Source organism: Oncorhynchus mykiss, chromosome 13 (assembly GCF_057628025.1).
Source record: "Oncorhynchus mykiss isolate SJ-2025 chromosome 13, ASM5762802v1, whole genome shotgun sequence".
NCBI lineage: Eukaryota > Metazoa > Chordata > Actinopteri > Salmoniformes > Salmonidae > Oncorhynchus > Oncorhynchus mykiss.
In genome coordinates, this window is record NC_143034.1 from 43998801 (window position 1) to 44018250 (window position 19450).

General features: G+C 41.9%; 2 protein-coding genes across 5 annotated transcripts; one reads left to right on the plus strand and one right to left on the minus strand.

Annotated features, from left to right (window-relative positions):
• The first annotated feature begins 1265 nt into the window (after positions 1-1265).
• Positions 1266-15061, plus strand: LOC110486194 (MBT domain-containing protein 1). 3 transcript variants are annotated; one of them, XR_016485922.1, is made up of 18 exons: positions 1266-3460; positions 4496-4697; positions 4907-5040; positions 5894-6008; positions 6236-6318; positions 7405-7522; positions 7820-7954; positions 8107-8195; positions 8431-8665; positions 8913-8968; positions 9071-9175; positions 9299-9446; positions 9622-9704; positions 10110-10344; positions 10812-10883; positions 11002-11219; positions 11444-11638; positions 11882-15061. XR_016485922.1 is itself a non-coding variant. In XM_021557615.3 (17 exons), the coding sequence occupies exons 1-17, from the start codon at positions 3440-3442 to the stop codon at positions 12004-12006; spliced, it is 2151 nt and encodes a 716-aa protein (XP_021413290.1). In that variant the 5' UTR covers positions 1266-3439; the 3' UTR covers positions 12007-15061. The 3 variants fall into 3 exon arrangements, 2 of the variants coding, with proteins under 2 accessions (XP_021413290.1, XP_090052399.1); XM_021557615.3 differs by lacking the exon at positions 11002-11219; XM_090196273.1 differs by lacking the exon at positions 11002-11219 and having other exon boundaries at positions 3110-3460; positions 8913-9175.
• A 1283-nt stretch (positions 15062-16344) lies between these two features.
• On the minus strand, positions 16345-18964 carry ndkb (Nucleoside diphosphate kinase B). 2 transcript variants are annotated; one of them, NM_001165224.1, is given in 6 exon segments: positions 16349-16488; positions 16490-16593; positions 16840-16952; positions 17138-17239; positions 17356-17485; positions 18892-18964. In NM_001165224.1, coding segments are annotated over 5 exon segments (462 nt in total). In that variant the 5' UTR covers positions 17482-17485; positions 18892-18964; the 3' UTR covers positions 16349-16471.
• Between the last annotated feature and the right edge of the window lie 486 nt (positions 18965-19450).

Genomic DNA, 19450 nt, shown 5'->3' on the forward strand with positions numbered 1-19450 from the left:
GCTCTGGCAGGCTGTCAATTAACTTCTGGGCCACATCCTGACTGATGGTAAGCCAATTCTTGCAAAATCAATGCTTGGAGTTTGTCAGAATTTGTGTTTTTGTTTGTCCACCTGCTTATTGAGGATTGACCACAAGTTCTCAATGGGATTAAGGTCTGGGGAGTTTCCTGGCCATGGACCCAAAATATTGATATTTTGTTCCCCAAGCCACTTAGTTATCACTTTTGCCTTATGGCAAGGTGCTCCATCATGCTGGAAAAGGCATTGTTAGTCACCAAAGTGTTCTTGGATGGTTGGGAAAAGTTGCTCTCTGAGGATGTGTTGGTTCCATTCTTTAATCATGGCTGTGTTCTTAGGCAGAATTGTGAGTGAGCCTACTCCCTTGGCTGAGAAGCAACCCCACACATGAATGGTCTCAGGATGCTTTACTGTTGGCATGACACAGGACTGATGGTAGTGCTCACCTTGTCTTCTCCGGACAAGCTTTTTTCCAGATGCCCCAAACAATCAGAAAGGGGATTCATCAGAGAAAATAACTTTACCCCAGTCCTCAGCAGTCCAATCCCTGTACCTTTTGCAGAATATCAGTCAGTCCGTGATGTTTTTCCTGGAGAGAAGTGGCTTCTTTGCTGCCCTTCTTGACACCAGGCCATCCTCCAAAAGTCTTTGCCTCACTGTGCGTTGTCGTGGAAATTTCCTGTATTTACCAAATCATGAGAGTCACACACAAGTCAGAGTTATCAGAAATCTTTAATTATATGAGCTCCATCACAACCCTGTGACTCTCAGATCAATTCAGTGTCTATAAATGAATTCTCTGAGAGTCCTTACACATTGCAACTGAGATCCTTTATAGCAGACACACATAGCCAGACAGCATTGGCCATAAATTATCATTCAGCTTTGTCTCCTAAACTATGTTATTTTCTCGCTCTCAGAACCATAAAACAAAACCTATTAACAGGCATATATCAAATATATCAAATAAAATCCTTGACAAGATCACATAGACACAGTGACTGGCACACAGACATTGTGGAGCCAAGAGATAATTGATTTAAAAGATATGTTTACGTTTGAACACAAGCTTGACCCCTCCCCTCTCTGCGGCCCAAATAACTTAGTCCTGACAGAACAGATAACTGCAAATGGCCACCACTATAGTACAACAAGATACATTCTGATGAGAAGTAACTCATAAGCACATCATGAAAATAAAACATCTTATCTATGTTACCCAACTAATTCTGATTATTCCCCAACAGCGTGCAGATGCACTCACACCTGCCTGCTGCCATTCCTAAGCAAGCTCTGTACTGGTGGTGCCCCAATCGCGCAGCTGAATCAACTTTCGGAGACGGTCATGGCACTTGCTGGACTTTCTTGGGCAACCTGAAGCCTTCTTCACAACAATTGAACCGCTCTCCTTGAAGTTCTTGATGATCCGATTAATGATTGATTTAGGTGCAATCTTACTGGCAGCAATATCCTAGCCTGTGAAGCCCTTTTTGTGCAAAGCAATGATGATGGCATGTGTTTCCTTGCAGATGACCATGGTTGACAGAGGAAGAACAATGATTCCAAGCACCACCCTCCTTTTGAAGCTTCCAGTCTGTTATTCGAACTCAATCAGCATGACAGAGTGATCTCCAGCCTTGTCCTTGTCAACACTCACACCCGTGTTAATGAGAGAATCACTGACATGATGTCAGCTGGTCCTTTTGTGGTAGGGCTAAAATGCAGTGGAAATGTTTTTTGGGGATTCAGTTCATTTGCATGGCAAAGAGGGACTTTGCAATTAATTGCAATTCATTTGATCACTTTTCATAACATTCTGGAGTATATGCAAATTGCCATCACACAAACTGAGGCAGCAGACTTTGTGAAAATTAATATGTGTGTCATTCTCAAAACTTTTGGCCACGACTGTATACAAACATATGTGGACACCCCTTCAAATTAGTTGATTTGGCTTTTCAGCCACACTTGTTCCTGACAGGGATATAAATGGCACACAGCCATGCAATCTCCAAGGACAAACATTGGCTGTAGAATGGCCCATACTGAAGAGTTCTGTGACTTTCAACATGGCACCGTCACAAAATGGCACCTTTCCTCCAAGTCAGTTTGTCAAATTTCTGCCCTGCTAGAGCTGCCCCGTTCAACTGTAAGTGCTGTTATTGTGAAGTGGAAACGTCTCGGAGCAACAATGGCTCAGCCAAAAAGTAGTAGGCTACACAAGCTCGCAGAACGGGACTGCCGAGTGCTGAAGTGTGCAGAACATAAAAATCGCCTGTCCTTGGTTACAACACTCACTACCGAGTTCCAAACTGCCTCTGGAAGCAACGTCAGCACAACTGTTCATTGGGAGCTTCATTAAATGGATTTCCATGGCCGAGCAGCCGCACACAAGCCTAAGATCACCATGCACAATGCCAAGCCTCAGCTGGAGTGGTGTAAAACTCGCCGCTATTGGACTCTGGAGCAGTGGAAACACTTTTTCTGGAGTGATGAATCACGCTTCAACATCTGTCAGTCCGACAGATTAATCTGTTTGGAGGATTCCAGGAGAACGCTACCTTCCAAATACATATCGCCGACTATAAAGTTTGGTGGAGGAGGAATAATGGTCTGGGGCTGTTTTTCAATGTTCGGGCTAGGCCCCTTAGTTCCACTGAAGGGAATTTTTAACACAACAGTATAATATGACATTCTAGATTATTCTGTGCTTCTAATTTTGTGGCAACAGTTTGGGGGAGGCCCTTTCCTGTTTCAGCATGACAATGCCCCCATGCACAAGTGAGGTCCATACAGAAATGGTTTGTCGAGATCGGTTTGGAAGAACTTGACTGGCCCGCACAGAGCCCTGACCTCAACCCCATAGAAAACGTTTGGAATGAATTGGAACGCAGTCTGCGAGCCAGGCCTTATCGCCCCAAATCTGTGCCCAATCTCACTAATGCTCTTGTGGCTAAGTGGAAGCAAGTCCCTGCAGCTGTGTTCCAACATCTAGTGGAAAGCCTTCCCAGAAGAGTGGTGCTATAACAGCAGCAAAGTGGGGACCAACTCCATATTAATGCCCATAATTTTGGAATGAAATGTTCGACGAGCAGGTGTCGACATACTTTCAGCCATGTAGTGTATTTACTTTGATGCATTTTACTGTACGTATGTGCATACAGTACAGTAGATGGCGGTAAAATACTTTCACTTGGCTAAACCTGCATGCTAAATAGATGAAGAAGAATTTCTTGCCCAATTGGCAAAAATCGTCTGTACTCCGCGCCTGCGCGTTTGAAAAAATGATAATGTTGTTGATATGCTATGCTAGCTAGCTAGTGGAGTTGTTTTTGCATATTAGGTTACCATTAACTTTACTCTCTTCACTGTATCGCCACTGTATCAAGATAAACCCGAAAACGCTCCGCATGAAGGGCTGATGGAAAACGCAAGAGATACGGTGAGCGCTATTATTGTGTTCTGTGTCAATCTCTGGTGTAGTCTTATTTCCCCTTTCTTTGTTGTGGTTGTCAGACTGCAGCAGCTAGTTTAGCTAGCTAGGCTAGGCAGTAGTAGTGCCAGATAGTTACTGTAGCTGCAGAAAATAAAACAGACAGCTTTATTCCAGCATTGCCTGCCTTTCAATTGTTTTATAAAGCTAGCCGTTGTTGTTGGCATGCTGTTGTGCTGCTTCTTCAACAATCCTCCCAACATTCTAGGGCAGCTTGAATAACGGGCAAGATCCAGCAGCTACCATTAACGTTACGTTAGCTGGCGAGCAAACAATTGAAAGAAGGCAGGTCCGTCATATTAAATAGACCGCACTGCAGTGATTTTTGCCGCTGTATTGGGGCCTCTTGCAGACTTTAATTCCTGGGGATATCAGGTCATGAGCCAGTGCGTGCAGCTGTCATTTCAATGTTGTGCTTTGGCAACAGAGGTTTCTGAATAGAAAGGGGGCGGTGCACCATCGATGACATTAGCTATCTGTTACTGCAGTGCAAAGTGTTTGTCATGTAGCTTACTTGCTGTATGTTGTCGCTGTTTTGATCACTGAGAACAGACTTGTTTTAGTGTGGAAATGGTAAGTGAGCTACCACCAGATATGTGCTGGTGGGTGTTACAGGTTATAATTGGTTAACATGTTGAGCTCTGAGCAATTTCCATGTTGGTTCAAAATGCAATGCTATTCATAGATTCATTAATTGATATGTAGCTATTGAATTGACATGTAATACTTTCAAAGTCCCCTTCACTCTTCATTCTGTCCGTGTTGCATGGAGACATTGCACATATGCTACATATGCTCTTGGACCTCTATATGTAGGCTTATCTAACAAGGTTTATGGATGCAGTGATTGCTTTTCCTTTATCAGAAAAAAATTATCAGCAGTAGGTTATCATGCAAAGCAACCACCTGTCGTGGCATGCGGGTAATGAGACTGCATTGACTGCGCTGTGCTAGCACTAGCTGACACAATCCTCTCTCCTATAGGCTGAACGGACTGTTCGTTCAGAAAGGAGGAGGCGGGACTCGTTTGGGATGTTCGATGGCTATGACAGCTGCAGTGAGGATTCCAGCAGTAGCTCGAGCTCAGAGGACAGTGATGAAGAGGTTCCCTCCCTCCCTGCCAGCCTGCCCATCATCAAGACCAACGGCCAGGTCTACACCTACCCCGATGGGAAGGCAGGAATGGGTTAGTAGTACTGTGACTGCCTCTGCCCATTGAACATAATTGCTGATGGTGTTATTACAGGGTTGAATTGAGATTTTAGCATTCTATTATTTGTCCATCTCTTCGACTGAACAGTACTCACACCTCGGTATCCCTCCGTGTGTGTATATACATATGTGTGTGTGTGTGTGTGTGTGTGTGTGTGTGTGTGTGTGTTTCACTCTCCTCAGCCACCTGTGAGATGTGTGGGATGGTGGGAGTGAGAGATGCTTTCTACTCCAAAACCAAGCGCTTCTGCAGTGTATCCTGTTCAAGGAGTTACTCATCCAACTCTAAAAAAGCCAGCATACTGGCCAGACTGCAGGTAACATGCAAACTGCACTAAGTCTACTTCTATTGTCCTTGTATGTTCCTCTATAACCATCATTTTTTTTTAAAAGTTCAATTGACATTGAAAAGGTGTGAAAACGGGTTGTGTTTATTTCATTTGAATTGCTTCCTCTGTGTATCATCCTCTATGTATCTATAAGTAGCTATGTTTTCATTAACTGGTCCAGTGATTTTTGTTGTTGTTGTTGACATTTAGAAAGTTTGTATAGAAAATAGATGCAACAGTTGCCTGCTACAGTTTCCATCTTGTCGATTTAAAAACGTCTGAACGTAATGACGTTACACCAAAAAAAGAATACAGATGAAGTGGTTAAAGTGTTAACATGAACCTTTTAGGCAAATAGAGCATTAATAAATTGCTGACAGGCTATATGCCCTCTCACCTATGTGTTTCATGTCTCAGGTATCCCGTGAAAGCCAGCATGGATATACTGCAATAATTTACTAATATTTGTCATATTCTAATAATTATCATGTTCCAATGTATTGCAACGGTGAACATTTTAATTTGTCAGCAATGGATATTTAGAATTAAATGTTGAGTGGATCGTTTTTGTTTGGGCTACGTGACGACATCATGTGCCCCACGAACATTCAAAATTATTTGGCAATCCTTTTTTCAAAAAACAGTTTCCATCATAATTTGTCACAATAAAGAAAGTTTAGACAACAAAAAAAATCCATCCCAGTCGAACTGATACAAATGTCGTTGATTTTTAGAAAATGTATTTTATAATCTGCTGTTTCCTCTACACACATCTACACTCTAAACCTGCCTGGCTTGTATGGTTCTTCTTCTCTCTCTCTCAATATTATTATTTTCAAAGGGTAAACCACCAACGAAGAAGGCTAAAGTATTACAGAAGCAGCCTCTCATGGCGAAGTTGGCTGCCTATGCCCAGTACCAAGCCAACCAACAGAATCAAGTCAAGTCAAAAACAGGTAAGTTCCACGCAAAAGTCCATGACACGTGAAATGCATTTATTACCAATTACAAATGACAACAATGACAAATGACTACAGTATAGGTGCAACAGTCTTTAAGGATGATTCTACTAGGACTAGATTGAGCTCATGTCTTTCTCACTGTAAACAAAGAAGGTGATGATAATAAGGTAGTCGACTTTTGTTATCTATATCTCCCATGACGATACTTGTGGTGGTTGCAGTGATTCCTGTGAAAGGCTTTGATTGGGGACGCTACATAGGCACCGGCGACATTAACGGGGCACCTGTCGGCTGTTTCAAACACGTAAGCAACGCTCAGCTCAAACACTCCAAGGGGTTGCTGATGAAAAGTGACAGTCAGAACATGTAGACACAGCCAATGTGGTGTATCTTAACTGACATTATACTTTTTAAAGTAGAGATCACGCTCAGTGGATGAAAGATGCAAGCGTCTATGGTTTCCTCTCATGATGAGTGCTTATTAAGGGACTAATATTACAATAAATACAAAGTAATTGAATTTCAGCTTGCGCCTTTCTTGTTTGCTATAAAGAAGTAGATTCTTCTAGATATTAGAATGTGTTGATTTGTAACCCTGTCAGACTTTTTTAATGCTCCAGTACAACGAAACTCAACAGCGCAAGTATGTTAGAATATACACTACCGTTCAAAAGTTTGGGGTCGCTTAGAAATGTCCTTGTTTTTGAAAGAAAAGCACTTTTTAATTTTTTTATTTAAAATAACATCAAATTGATCAGAAATACAGTGTAGACATTGTTAATGTTGTAAATGACTATTGTAGCTGGAAACGGGTGTTTTTGTTATGGAATATCTACATAGGCGTACAGAGACCCGTTATCAGAAACCGTCACTCCTGTGTTCCGATGCCACGTTGTGTTAGCCAATCCAACTTTATCATTTTAAAAGACTCTGCCTAATGATCAATTAGCCTTTTAAAATGATAAAGTTGGATTGGCTAACACAACGTGTCATTGGAACACAGGAGTGACGGTTTCTGATAACGGGTCTCTGTATGCCAATGTAGATATTCCATAACAAAAACAGCCGTTTTCAGCTACAATAGTCATTTACAACATTAACAATGTCTATGCTGTATTTCTGATCAATTTGATGTTATTTTAATGGACAAAAAAATAGCTTTTCTTTCAAAAACAAGGACATTTCTAAGTGACCCCAAACTTTTGAACGGTAGTGTATCTCATCCCTATTGAGCCATCAAACAGTGAGATGAAAACAAAATAGTTTTTGTTGTTTTTTACATTATTGAAGCTGCACTAATTGTGAGGATAGGTGACAATGAAGAATATTAGCTTGCCATGATGAGTTTGGTTGTTTTAACAGCTGTCCTTTTGTCTTCTCTGCCTTTTAGGTTCCCATGGGAACTTCCTGGGGTGACCTTGCAGAAGGGGTGAGGGTAGAGGTGCCCAATACAGACAGCGGCCTGCCAATGAAGGTGTACTGGATAGCAGGAGTTATCAAATTAGCAGGTAACAAAGCAGCCCCAGAGAATCCTCTTCACTCTAAAATGCACCTGATTGGATTCATAGATGACGGTGTACTTTCTCTGCATTCATTGTTTTCATCAAACTCTGTTTACACACAGACATGTTACACATAGATGTAGCCTACACACAATGCTTGGAAACATAGATTCTTCTCTCAACCACAATACTCCTATGATTTAGATTTGTAATGGTATTTCAGGAAAAAAAAAAAGAATCTGAAAATCACAAATAAGGTTCAGTGGTTTCCCTCATTTTAAAACATTGTGTTTCTCTCTGAAGGCTTTAAGGCACTGCTACGGTACGAGGGGTTTGATGGTGACTCTGGCAGGGATTTCTGGTGTAACATCTGTGTCCCTGACATCCACCCGGTGGGGTGGTGTGCAGCAGGAGGAAAGCCCCTGGTTCCTCCCAAGTGTAAGACTAACAGAGGGAATAGTACTGTACTTTGTTTTGCCAAGATAAGGATGTAGGCTGTGCTGCAAGTGTTGAGTCATTTATCATTTCTGACCGGTTTGAGAGAATCATTTCTAATCTTTGCCAAATGTTGTCTGACTGTTTCACCTTAGCCATTCAGCACAAGTGCACCAACTGGAAAGCGTTTCTTGTGAAATGCCTAACAGGAGCAAAGACTCTACCTATTGATTTCTCCACCAAGGTGAGCTACAACTCTACATCACAAGACACTCCAACACCTCACTCATAGTACAAACATGCATCAAATATCAATGTGAGAAGATGAATATGCTTGTATTATTTCCACAAATGCAACACTAATATCCTTCTGGCACTACCAGTACAAACATGCGTTATTGTAGAGTGACATATTCTACAATGCCTAACAGGATTGTCAAGTAACCTTGTAGAATCCTCACCTCCTCACCCTTCCCCAGGTGCAGCAGAGCATGCAGTTCCCCTTTAAGAAGCTGATGCGTGTGGAGGTGGTGGATAAGACTCACCTGTGCCGGACGCGGGTGGCCCTGGTAGAGCAGGTGATCGGAGGTCGGCTTCGGCTCGTCTACGAGGAGTGCGAGGACGGCTCGGACGACTTCTGGTGCCACATGTACAGCCCACTGATACACAGCATCGGCTGGTCCCGAGGCATCGGACACCGCTTCAAGAGATCTGGTCAGTGACATAGTGGGGAGGGCACACGGGACTAGGCACGTGGGACTTACACATAAGGGTAAAGATTTGCTCTGGGTTTAAGGATCCTGAAAAGTTCAACATGGATGAAACACTTACAGGCACTTTAAGATTCTAGTTGTTTCAGTATGATTTATATTGAGTTTTAGGGTTTGATTGTTGTCCATTAATGACGAATGCTCTTTCTTTATTTTGGTGTTTCAAACGCATGTTGATATTATTGTTTCAGATGTTTCAAAGAAACTTGATGGCCAAGTAGATGCCCCAGGACAGCTTTTTGCGAAGGTGAGTTCAAATAAATGTTTCAATCTGCCACTTGACTCCGTTGATTCACAGATCTTTCTGGTCTCTGACATTTTGTTTGATACGTGGCACAATCTCTCTCAGGTGAAGGATGTTGACCAGAGCGGGGAGTGGTTTAAAGATGGCATGAAGCTGGAGGCTATTGACCCTCTGAATCTATCAGCTATTTGTGTTGCTACTGTCAGAAAGGTAAGCCTCATAATCGTGATGAGAAATATGACTGACAGAGAAATGAGGGAAATAAAAGACAAATGAGCTTGCACATGTAACAGATTTGTACACATTCACGCTCCCTGCCTTCTCTTCCTCCAGGTCTTGGCGGATGGATACCTCATGATTGGAATTGATGGTTCCGAGGCGGCTGATGGTTCTGACTGGTTCTGCTATCACTCCACCTCTCCCTCTATCTTTCCTGCTGGATTCTGTGAAATCAACACAATTGAACTCACCCCTCCACGTGGTACATACTGAATTACATTATATTGTGTGGTAAAAGCATCCTCACAATTGTCTATTTGAGTTTATTTGTAGTATCAAGAGAGTGCACACCACTGATTCTCACTTCACAGTGGCTATTTCAATTGGCCAGCCAGTTGCTGTTACTTGTAGCCTCAATAAGTAAGTCTTTTCTGCAGGGTACACAAAACTCCCATTCAGATGGTTTGACTACCTCAGGGAAACGGGTTCAGTGGCAGCTCCGGTGAAGCTCTTTAACAAGGTAACCTTGTTCAGCTTTTGGTCTGCTAGCTATTTTGCCTGTTAGTTCGTTTTGGCTCTCTTACTTTTGTTCTCAGTCTGTTAGTTGGACTGAATTTGTTGTCAAAACCAACTACTTGCTTGTCTTGAGTAACACTTTACATTTTTTCATCTGCTGGATTTCATCTATTTGAAGTTTGATTGTTTTTGCACTTTGGCTTTTTCAAATTGCTTGATTTCTCTCAGTAGTGTAGGTGTCACAGGATATTCGTCCGAATAAGGATGACCAAGCGCATCTGAGTGCAGTGAAGTTGAGAAAGACTAGTAGCCCACCAATGTACAACGTCATATGCTTGTATTTGTAGTGTTATGAGAAATTCCCCGAGTCCACCAGCTGAATGTCCCCTTCTCTTTCTTGACTCTGAAGGAAGTTCCAAACCATGGGTTCCGCCCTGGCATGAAGCTGGAGGCTGTGGACCTGATGGAGCCCCGGCTGGTGTGTGTTGCCACAGTGACACGTATTGTACATAGACTGCTGCGCATCCATTTTGACGGCTGGGAGGACGAGTATGATCAGTGGGTGGACTGTGAATCACCTGACCTCTACCCTGTGGGCTGGTGTCAGCTGACTGGCTACCAGCTACAGCCACCAGCTGTGCTCGGTGAGTTTTATTGAGGTTTTTCAGCATTTATTCACAAAGATAAAGATGGACAAAGATACATTTTCGTAGTGCAATGTCTGAACTCGTTCTAGTCTAGCCCTAAATAACCTTTTGGAAAACAAAGTCCGATTTTTCATTAGGGTCATCCAAATGACCTTGACTGTAATCTCCCAAATAACCAAAACTACCAATACAGGTGGAACTGCTTTGACCCTGCCAATAAATGCAAAACAAAAACAACCAAGAGAAACAGTCAAAACATCAAACTTCATTTAACCAAAACACAGAAACCTTCAGATAACCAAAAACACTGCGACTTTAACACAAACCTTTAATTTGAAACGAGTTCTAGTAATGTAGGACAAATGAGCTAAAGCATTGGCTTTTTTTGAATGAGTTGAGACGAGCTGTGCTGCACGAATGTATGAATGAATGAGTTGTTCTCCGGTTTGTGTTTTTTTTTTCAGCCTCTAGAGAGCTCCCTCTGAGTGTGACAAAGCAGAAGAAGAAATCCCAGCAGTACAAAGGCCAAAAGAAAAGTAGGTCATCCATCCCCTCATTTCGCCCCCTCCCCCTCTCGTTACTGCCCCTGTGCTTCCCCTGTTACTACCTCCTCCCATGCACACTCCCCTTTCCCTCTTTCTTTCTCTATTTAAGGGCAAAGCTGCACTCGCCACGGCTCGTCACGATTCTTGCTCTGCGGGCATCTCTATTCACACCAACACAGAGCATTGAAACCAAGTCAAAACTCCTACACCGGATTAATTTTCACACCAGTGTGAAGCTGTTATTAGAGGATTAGACCTCAGGCTAAATAAAAATCTTCATTGCCTGCAATAAAAGACAAATGATTTGATTATGTAGATCTTTTTATGGTATGCTTGGCTTTTATATGTTCATTCAGTCTTTGTTAGTCATGCCGGACATTACATCAAGCTTTTCCTGAATAACTTTTTTACCTAGATTGGAATATTTAAATTTGACTTTATGGATGATTAGTAACACTTAAGTAGCCACACGTCAAAAGAGCAAAGGCATAAGAAACATGAAAGTAACAGAAGAGCTGATCAACCATTTTACCCTTTGTCTTGGTTTTTAGAGAGGAAGATCCCCATTGGTAAGAGACCAGTGAGTTTGTCGGGGGTGGTATTGAGTGGAGTGCCCCAGAGGAACCTATCTGGAGACGAGAACATGACCCCGCCAGACTACCCATCTCCTCCCACGCCGGCATCTGCCTCTGGGACTGCACAGCCTCCCTCGGCAGCCCAGGAACTTAGCCCCAATGGAAAGCCAGGTAACCTAAACCAACCCGCTAACTGAACTCAAATTAGAAACCCATGTTAAGCCTGGTAGTTGGGTAGGGATGTCCTCTACTGAAAGAGAATGGTGTAGTAGGTTAAGTACTCTACCCCATCTCAACATCAACAATCTTGAACAAGGCAACTTATTTTCTCCGTTATCTCCTGAGTTTTACAATTCATCCTCTCCTTCCTATTTATTTTCATACTTCTATACTGGCCCTCTTTCCTTTCCCAAGGGGTGACGCTGCAGCTGAAGGAGGAGGTTCAGGAGGCAGACGAGTTCACCTTCCCGCAGGGCACAGCCTCCGACCTGGAGAGCAATGGCTCCGGCGACAGCTACTACATCAAGCAGGAGACCTGAGCCTCCGTGGGGCACTGCTGCAGGAGAGCCAGTCCCCTCCCTCTCCCTCCACAGCACCAGAGACCATGGGCCCTGGGTGGCATCCCCACAACATTAACATGGAAGGTCACCAGGGGGCTTCAAGCTGTCCCCATAGAGACTTGGGACAGAGCGACTCAAAGACTAGTTCCAAACAGACAGCGCAAACGGGGAGAGGAGTGTAGAGAATAAAAGGAAAAAGAGAGGTGCGTGAACGACAATAACTTTACGTTTCAGTTCAGTTTTTTGTACTTCAACAACAAAAAAAATAAGCTTTTTTACGATTTTTTTCTAATCCGATATCTTTTTGTGCATCTCTCGTATTCGTTACATTGAGGTAGGGTAATCTTTCGATGGATAAACTGTGTGATGTTTGTGTATATATAACAGGGTGTATGTATGTATGTAGGTATTGAATGGACTAAACCTTACTGGTATAAAACAATCACTCAGATGTAAAGTAGAAACACCACCAATCAGCTTCATACCAGTTCCGCACATTCAACTAAGATTTGAGCAGTTTACCACATTCTCTGGATCTTGCGTTCCATTTGTGTGATAGCCAATCATGACTTACAGCTATCACTGGGACATTACCAGGGAGAATGTGGGAGAGCCCCAAATCTTCAGTTGACCCTTTTCTATCACTATATTTACCATGCCTTATTTAAAATATGTTTACAAATATTACTCCTCTTGGCCAGCTGATTGCAGGCAAATGTTTTGTCAAATCTAAACAGTTCTACTCTTATGAAAAACAGGTCATTCACTGTGGTAATATTTAGTTCTATCACAGTTTACTACACAATGATATGCAAACCTTGAGTCTTGTGTCAAGTAATAGAGATCTATGTGAAATGTTTTATATCTAACATATAGCATTATTCTACATGAATTATGTCATAATTCAGAGCGATACTATAAATATGAGTAGAGGAAATATTCAAGTCACTGTAATATTCGGGCTGTGTTTCATCAGTACCATCAACAACATGAGAAGCGTTTTATCTAAATAGAGAATTTACTGTCTATGTAAAAGAAAAACTTCATAATAATGCTGTTTGCTCTACCTCTTTTAGAACTTTTAATGTAATCTCCTGTTGCAAGGTTTTCAGATTCTGGTCAAACCACACGTAAAGGTGACTTTTCTTTACAATTTAAATCACTTTGACGGCTATGTGTGCATATTTCCTAGTAAGTGATTGGTAGGCCTGGGCTAAATTGTCATACTCACTGACTCATGATCATACATTTTATTCATAGGCCATCCTTTCGTTGGGAGATATTAAATGAATGTCAATATTGATTTATAAAACAAAATATATCACATTAAATGTGTATTTATGAACAAAGTATGCAGTATATAACAGAGCCAATTTACAAACATGACATGGTGATTTATTTTGTGCCATATGAGAAATTAAAGAGGGATTATAATGTACATACTATATATACTAACGACTGCACTCCGTTGTCTTACTTTATATACCAGTAAGGTTGACAATTTACTCTCAGGAAATCTTAGCGTATTGTATTATAGGCTTCTTCTTCGTTGTTAAGGTTATTGAGAATGGTGTTGTCATTGGCTGTTGGCATGCTGAAATTAGACTTCAGAGATTGATGTGGTCAACAGTATTAATAAAAATGTGTTTAGTCCAAGATCGGTCTTAAAGTAAATATGAACACTTGGTAAACCATCTCACTAATGTAGAGAGACCTATTTGATTGTGATACAAGGTCCCATTTTAAGTGGATTTGTCATATATTCTGTCTCTAGAGGTAGGATTACCCTTCTGCGTGTCACTGTTTGATAATGTGTAGGTGTTTGGTTTGAACTTTTCTTTTTTTGCAAAAATGTTCAGTTAAATGTTAGCTCTGTCGATTTGTCTTACTGTTGTTACTGTATGTTTGTTTCAATGTCTGGTCCTGAGTGAAACTCAAACTAGTATTACAGTCTCAATGAAAATGTACATTTTACTGGTGTAAACCAGCTCAGGTGACCTTGGTGATGCCAAAGATTGCCTAAGGTCACTGTCAAGCAATAACGTCTTATCACAGTACTCTCCTAACGTTACATTTTACCCTAATGTCATAATAATGAACAAGGTTTGACAGGCACACGGTAGCTAAATATATGGTACAGAGGCATATCTGTTGCAAATGCTCCCAATTTCACCCTACATTAGGTTTGGGAGACAGTGAGATCATAAGCTTTTAGCTGTACTTTCACTCAAACTTCAGACTGTGCATCAAAGACCGAATGGGGGAAATATACATGACATTATGTTAATATATGGCATGACTGTTTTGAGGCGACAAACATTGTCTCCGTCGTCCTTGTAACACAAATGTTAGACACGAGAATTTGTGGTATTTGAATGAAGAAAAAAATAAACGCACAAATGGACTCAATATAGGGCTACACTGTTCTGATCATGACGTTCATTGATTTCAAATGCATTATTTCATCAATATTATAATCAATATCAAAGAACAAGACTATAGGGTGTGTTTGTTAAAACCAAAATATGTGCATGCAGCAGTGTGAACATCATCTCCTCCTGTGCTTAACTAGTTGGTCTTGGTTTATGTGTAACTGTTGGTCTTTCCACGTACACAGGTCTGTGTGTATGTGTGCTTGTTTCTATTGTGAAACCTGTTCATCATATTGTCTTTGTATTCTGGTGCTATATACATATATTTGATAAAGTCATAACCTTTTAAGAATTAAATGATTTTCAGAAACTGTGACCATAGTGGAGAAATGCAGTTCTCTTCTCTTATTTTGGATACAACTATAATGAAAGATTTGTAATGAATTAACTGTCAAAACACAAAAGAAATCTTCATCCAAGTATATAGTTTTTGTTACTTGGTTTCCATGGTAAATGTGCTGTGAACAAAAGTTTAGAAAATATGTATTTGAAGATATTTAATGTTTACTTTCATTTGTTTAATGAATCTTGCACAGCATGTTTGTGGAAAAAGCATTCATGTAAAATAAATTATTCACAACTTTTTTTTACACTGCATAAAAGTACAGTATTGAGAAGCTAGTGTCCATTTTGTTAACCACACCATTAAATGGATACTTTGGGATTGATGTCCTTTATCTCCTTCCCCAGAGTCAGATGAACTCCTAGATACCATTTGTGTGTGTCCAGTAGGAAGGAAGTTACAGGTTGTTTTGTGAGCCAGCACTATGACTGGAAATCTATGGGATCTGCTAGCATGCTGACTGGATGCTTTTATCAAGTCTAGATCCAAGAGGCTTCTACCAAGCCGTAAGAGTCCTGAACATCAAATCAAATGGCTACTCAGACTATTTGCATTGCCCCCCCCCCCCCAAACCAACTTATTTTTTAGGCATTTTCTTTACTGCACTGTTGGTTATGGGCTTGTAAGCATTTCACTAAGGTCTACACCTGAATTCAGCACGTGACAAATTACATGTGGCTGTCTATGGGTATCTGCTAGCATGCTATGACTGGAAGTCTGTCTTTTAGCATGCTAGCAGATGCACTAAAGTTTCCTGAGCCAATGCCAACTTCATACTGGACAAACACTTCAGCCACGAGTTCATCCGACACTGGAAGTAGACAGAAGGGCCTCCCAAAATATTGTCAAGATGTAAAGTAGCGTTTCACAATGAATGCATTTAATCTGGATTTAAATGGAGTGCCCTCAAATCACAGATTCACACCTGAAACCCCAGGTGGGTGCAATTAAGGGAGAAGACCAAACCAGCAGGCTCCAAACCTCAGGGTGAGTTGAATACCCTTGCTGTAGTGAACGTTACAATGTTACCAATGTAGCATAGGGCAACGGCTGGCGGCGACAACTGGTGTATTGTCAAGTAACATCCAGAACGCAGTTACTACCATACCATTTCAATGCAAATATTTTCTGCACAACTGTTGCCTAAACAGGCCCAAGTTAATGTCTACCAAAACATCCCATCAGGCAAGCCCCACATTGACGCTTTCAGAACTTCCTACACGGTGGAATTGGGTTGACAAGTAAACCCACTGCTGCCACTGCCCCCTTTTCCAATGCCCCCCCCCATCACATGTACTCAAAGCTATAGGACACCCTGAAGGGTACTGCCTTAAACAGCATGGACATATCTGGCAAAGTTATTTGAAATATTTCCTATAGCATGCCTTGCCATTTATGAATATATTGAAGCTCCTTCACTAGAGGCCCACATGCCCTGAACAGAAGCTAGGGGACATGACCAATTAATGCTTTATCAAACTTTCCCAGTCCCCTACTGACAAAGCCCCTGAACAGTTTCAAAGTACACTAGGAAGCGTCATGTATTCTACACCATGATTTTTATTGACATTATTTTTAAGTGCTCTGAAGTCACAAAGTACATAAATTCCAGATAAACAGCATTCAGAATGGGTTTGATGGGTGAGGAGAAAACGATTCCAGTTTCATTTTATTTACTCATACAGGAAGCCATTTTGGCAGCTCTTGTACTCGACCATCTCCTCTGGCTTGAACCACAAGGCGATCTCCTTATTGGCACTGTCGAGGGAGTCACTGCCATGGATGATGTTCCTTTAACGGCAAAATTAAACAAAATCAGCAACTCCGCATCATGGGCTTGAGGTTTATTGGAACTACAGTCAGCAGGGTATATTACATTTCTTAATACACGAGTTTGATTGTAGAAAATGCATTACAGCTTGATTGCATCAAATTCCTGTCCAATGATTCACACTTTCAGGTTGCATCGCTTGTTGGTTGAGCACTTAGTACTTTCCAAAGCAGATTCTGTATAAACAGGCATCAGTGGACACATACCTTCCAAGTGTGATGCAGAAGTCTCCGCGGATGCTGCCGGGCTTGGAGTCAGCAGGGTTGGTCTCTCCCAGCATCAATCTACCGTTCTTCACAACGTTCAGGCCTTCCCAGATCTGAAAGCAAAGGAAGGTAAAATGGCGCATTGAGAGCAGAACGATTCATTATGTCACAACCACTGATCAAGAGTATTGGAAGTAATATGTTCCGGTGGCTTTAGAAGTGAACCACTATGCATCTAGCAATGAGCAAGCATTTTCAAAGGGGCTGTGTGTAGTGCACTTGTCAGAAGGATAGTTACCATGGCAACAACGGGACCGGAGTGCATAAAGGCGCAAAGGCCGCCATAGAAGGGCATGTCCTTCAGGTCAATGTAGTGCTGCTTGACATGGTCCTCAGATGCCTGCAATCACCCCCCCCCCCCAAAAAAAAATTGTTCAAGGTCTCAAAATCAATAGTCGCAGTTAAATGCTGTTAAACCTATTAGAAGCACTGCTGAATAGACAGATGTTCACATACCTGGATCATCTTCATGGCCACAAGCCTGAAGCCCCTCTGCTCAAAGCGCTTAATGATATCACCCACAAGTCCCCTCTGGACACCATCAGGCTTGATGGCAATGAAGGTACGTTCGGTGTTGGACATGGTGCTGCAACAAGAGGATATTAGATATTGAGTAACTGAAAGGCAGTGGGCTGTCAGTAAAACACATTAACAATGGACAAATTGCCTAGTTTGTTGTCTTGGAGATAAACATCCATTTAAAATGAAATGGCTGAATTAGCTGGAATAACCCAGACCACTGCAACCTTTGATCAATGTACAGCGCTTCAATGTCACCTAGAATGCTATGGAGTGAACAGATGTACTGTAGCTAGTGAATGTGGCAAGGACAGTACAAATCTATTCTCATCACCCATCCCCCAGAAAGTATTCCCACATGCCCATTCCACGCCTATGGGGTATTTGGTATGAACAATTTGCTTTCGTTGCCAATGTGCAACTCATGTTTCATACATGGGCAAACGAGTTTGTTTTACTGGCATTGTAGCGTAGTTACTGTCGCGCAAAGTGACCCCATGCTTTAGTTGTGTTAGGTTGAGCTCTATTAAAAGTAACGTTTCCTACATTCAACTGCAAACAGATGCTGCAGCAGTGTGAGTGCAGTGTTGAACTGTCCGCTGTAAACGTCACTTCAATGACTTATTAAAACACTAATTCATTAACCTTTACCTGTATTAAAACAGTCATTTAAGATCACAACCACACCCTGCGGAACCATACGAATTGTGCAGTTACTTTAATTATTGCGTCGCGATGGACTGATTGTTGAATAGGCCTAGCGTTTGACAGCAAACGAAAAGTAGCTGGTTAACTGGCCACGTCCAGATTTAATACAGATCTGTGCGTGTCACCGGCATTAACAACTTTCAAAGCGAGCTAAGGACGCTAGCAGCGCCATGAACTTGAGCACATTCCATTGTTGAAAGCGGCCATATTTGGTACAGATGCCATGCCACATGGCCCGGCTTGCCACTGTCGTTACACGATATAAAGTCCAAGTAGATTAAAGTCTAGCTTAATTGTAAAGCACTTCCCACCTACACCGGAGCTCATTGTAACAGATAATTGGCTTACGGTAACCTGTAAGGCTAAGCTTATTAGCCATGTGAATAAGCAAATTTCACCCCGCAAATCAGTCACGTTGGGTGAAACTGAAATGCACAGCCCCGGTGGTGTTACCTAACGCGTTACATTTTCAATTCACTTGCTACAAACTGCAAGTCATTGGTTTATTATTAGGATGGGAATTAACTGTCACTCGATGCATGTCAATTATCTGGCTAACTTAGTTGGGTAGAAACGGGCGAAGAACCACGCCGTTACGTGGCATGCTAGCTAGCTCGTCAATGCAAAAGGCAGAACACAAGCGACGTCCACCAACTTCCTAAAAAACATGAACGGAATAGAACGATAACGAGAAGCGTAAAAACACAACGTTGTGATTCAACGCAAAATGAAGGGCGTTGTGGCCCCACCATTCAAGCAGCATACCTTTAGAGTTGAGTTGTTGAGACTGAGAGAAGACCCGTGAGACAACCGTTCTGGGAAGGGAACAATCAGTGAGGATGAGAAGATGTTGAGAGCTAGTTTATAAAGGCTGCTGGGTGAACGGGTGGGGCTTGGATGAGGTCAAAAATTGATTGACATGTTGCGTGCCTTTTAATCATCCATGATCTTCTGCGCATTCTAACGCAACACAACAGTTAATGGGTTGCGTGATATCCACATGATATCCACATGTGCTGTCAAATATTCGAGTCTAGACAATGGTTGATATCAGCACACTAACCAAAACGGTATCTGTTGCAAGGGGTGGGTGGGTTTTGAAACGGGTGGACATGTTTTATTTTTATCAAAGAAACAGGTGTAGGTGTAAATATATCAGAGCCTCACATTTTACAAACACACTATGAAACAATTTTCCTTTACATATTTTGGATGAGGTCTGCTTGTGGTGGCCGAAACATATGTTTTATGCTTGTGACAACTCCCGACAAGGGCTGTTTTCATTGTAGATTTTGCCGCCACCTGCTGACTGTTGCCGCACAAT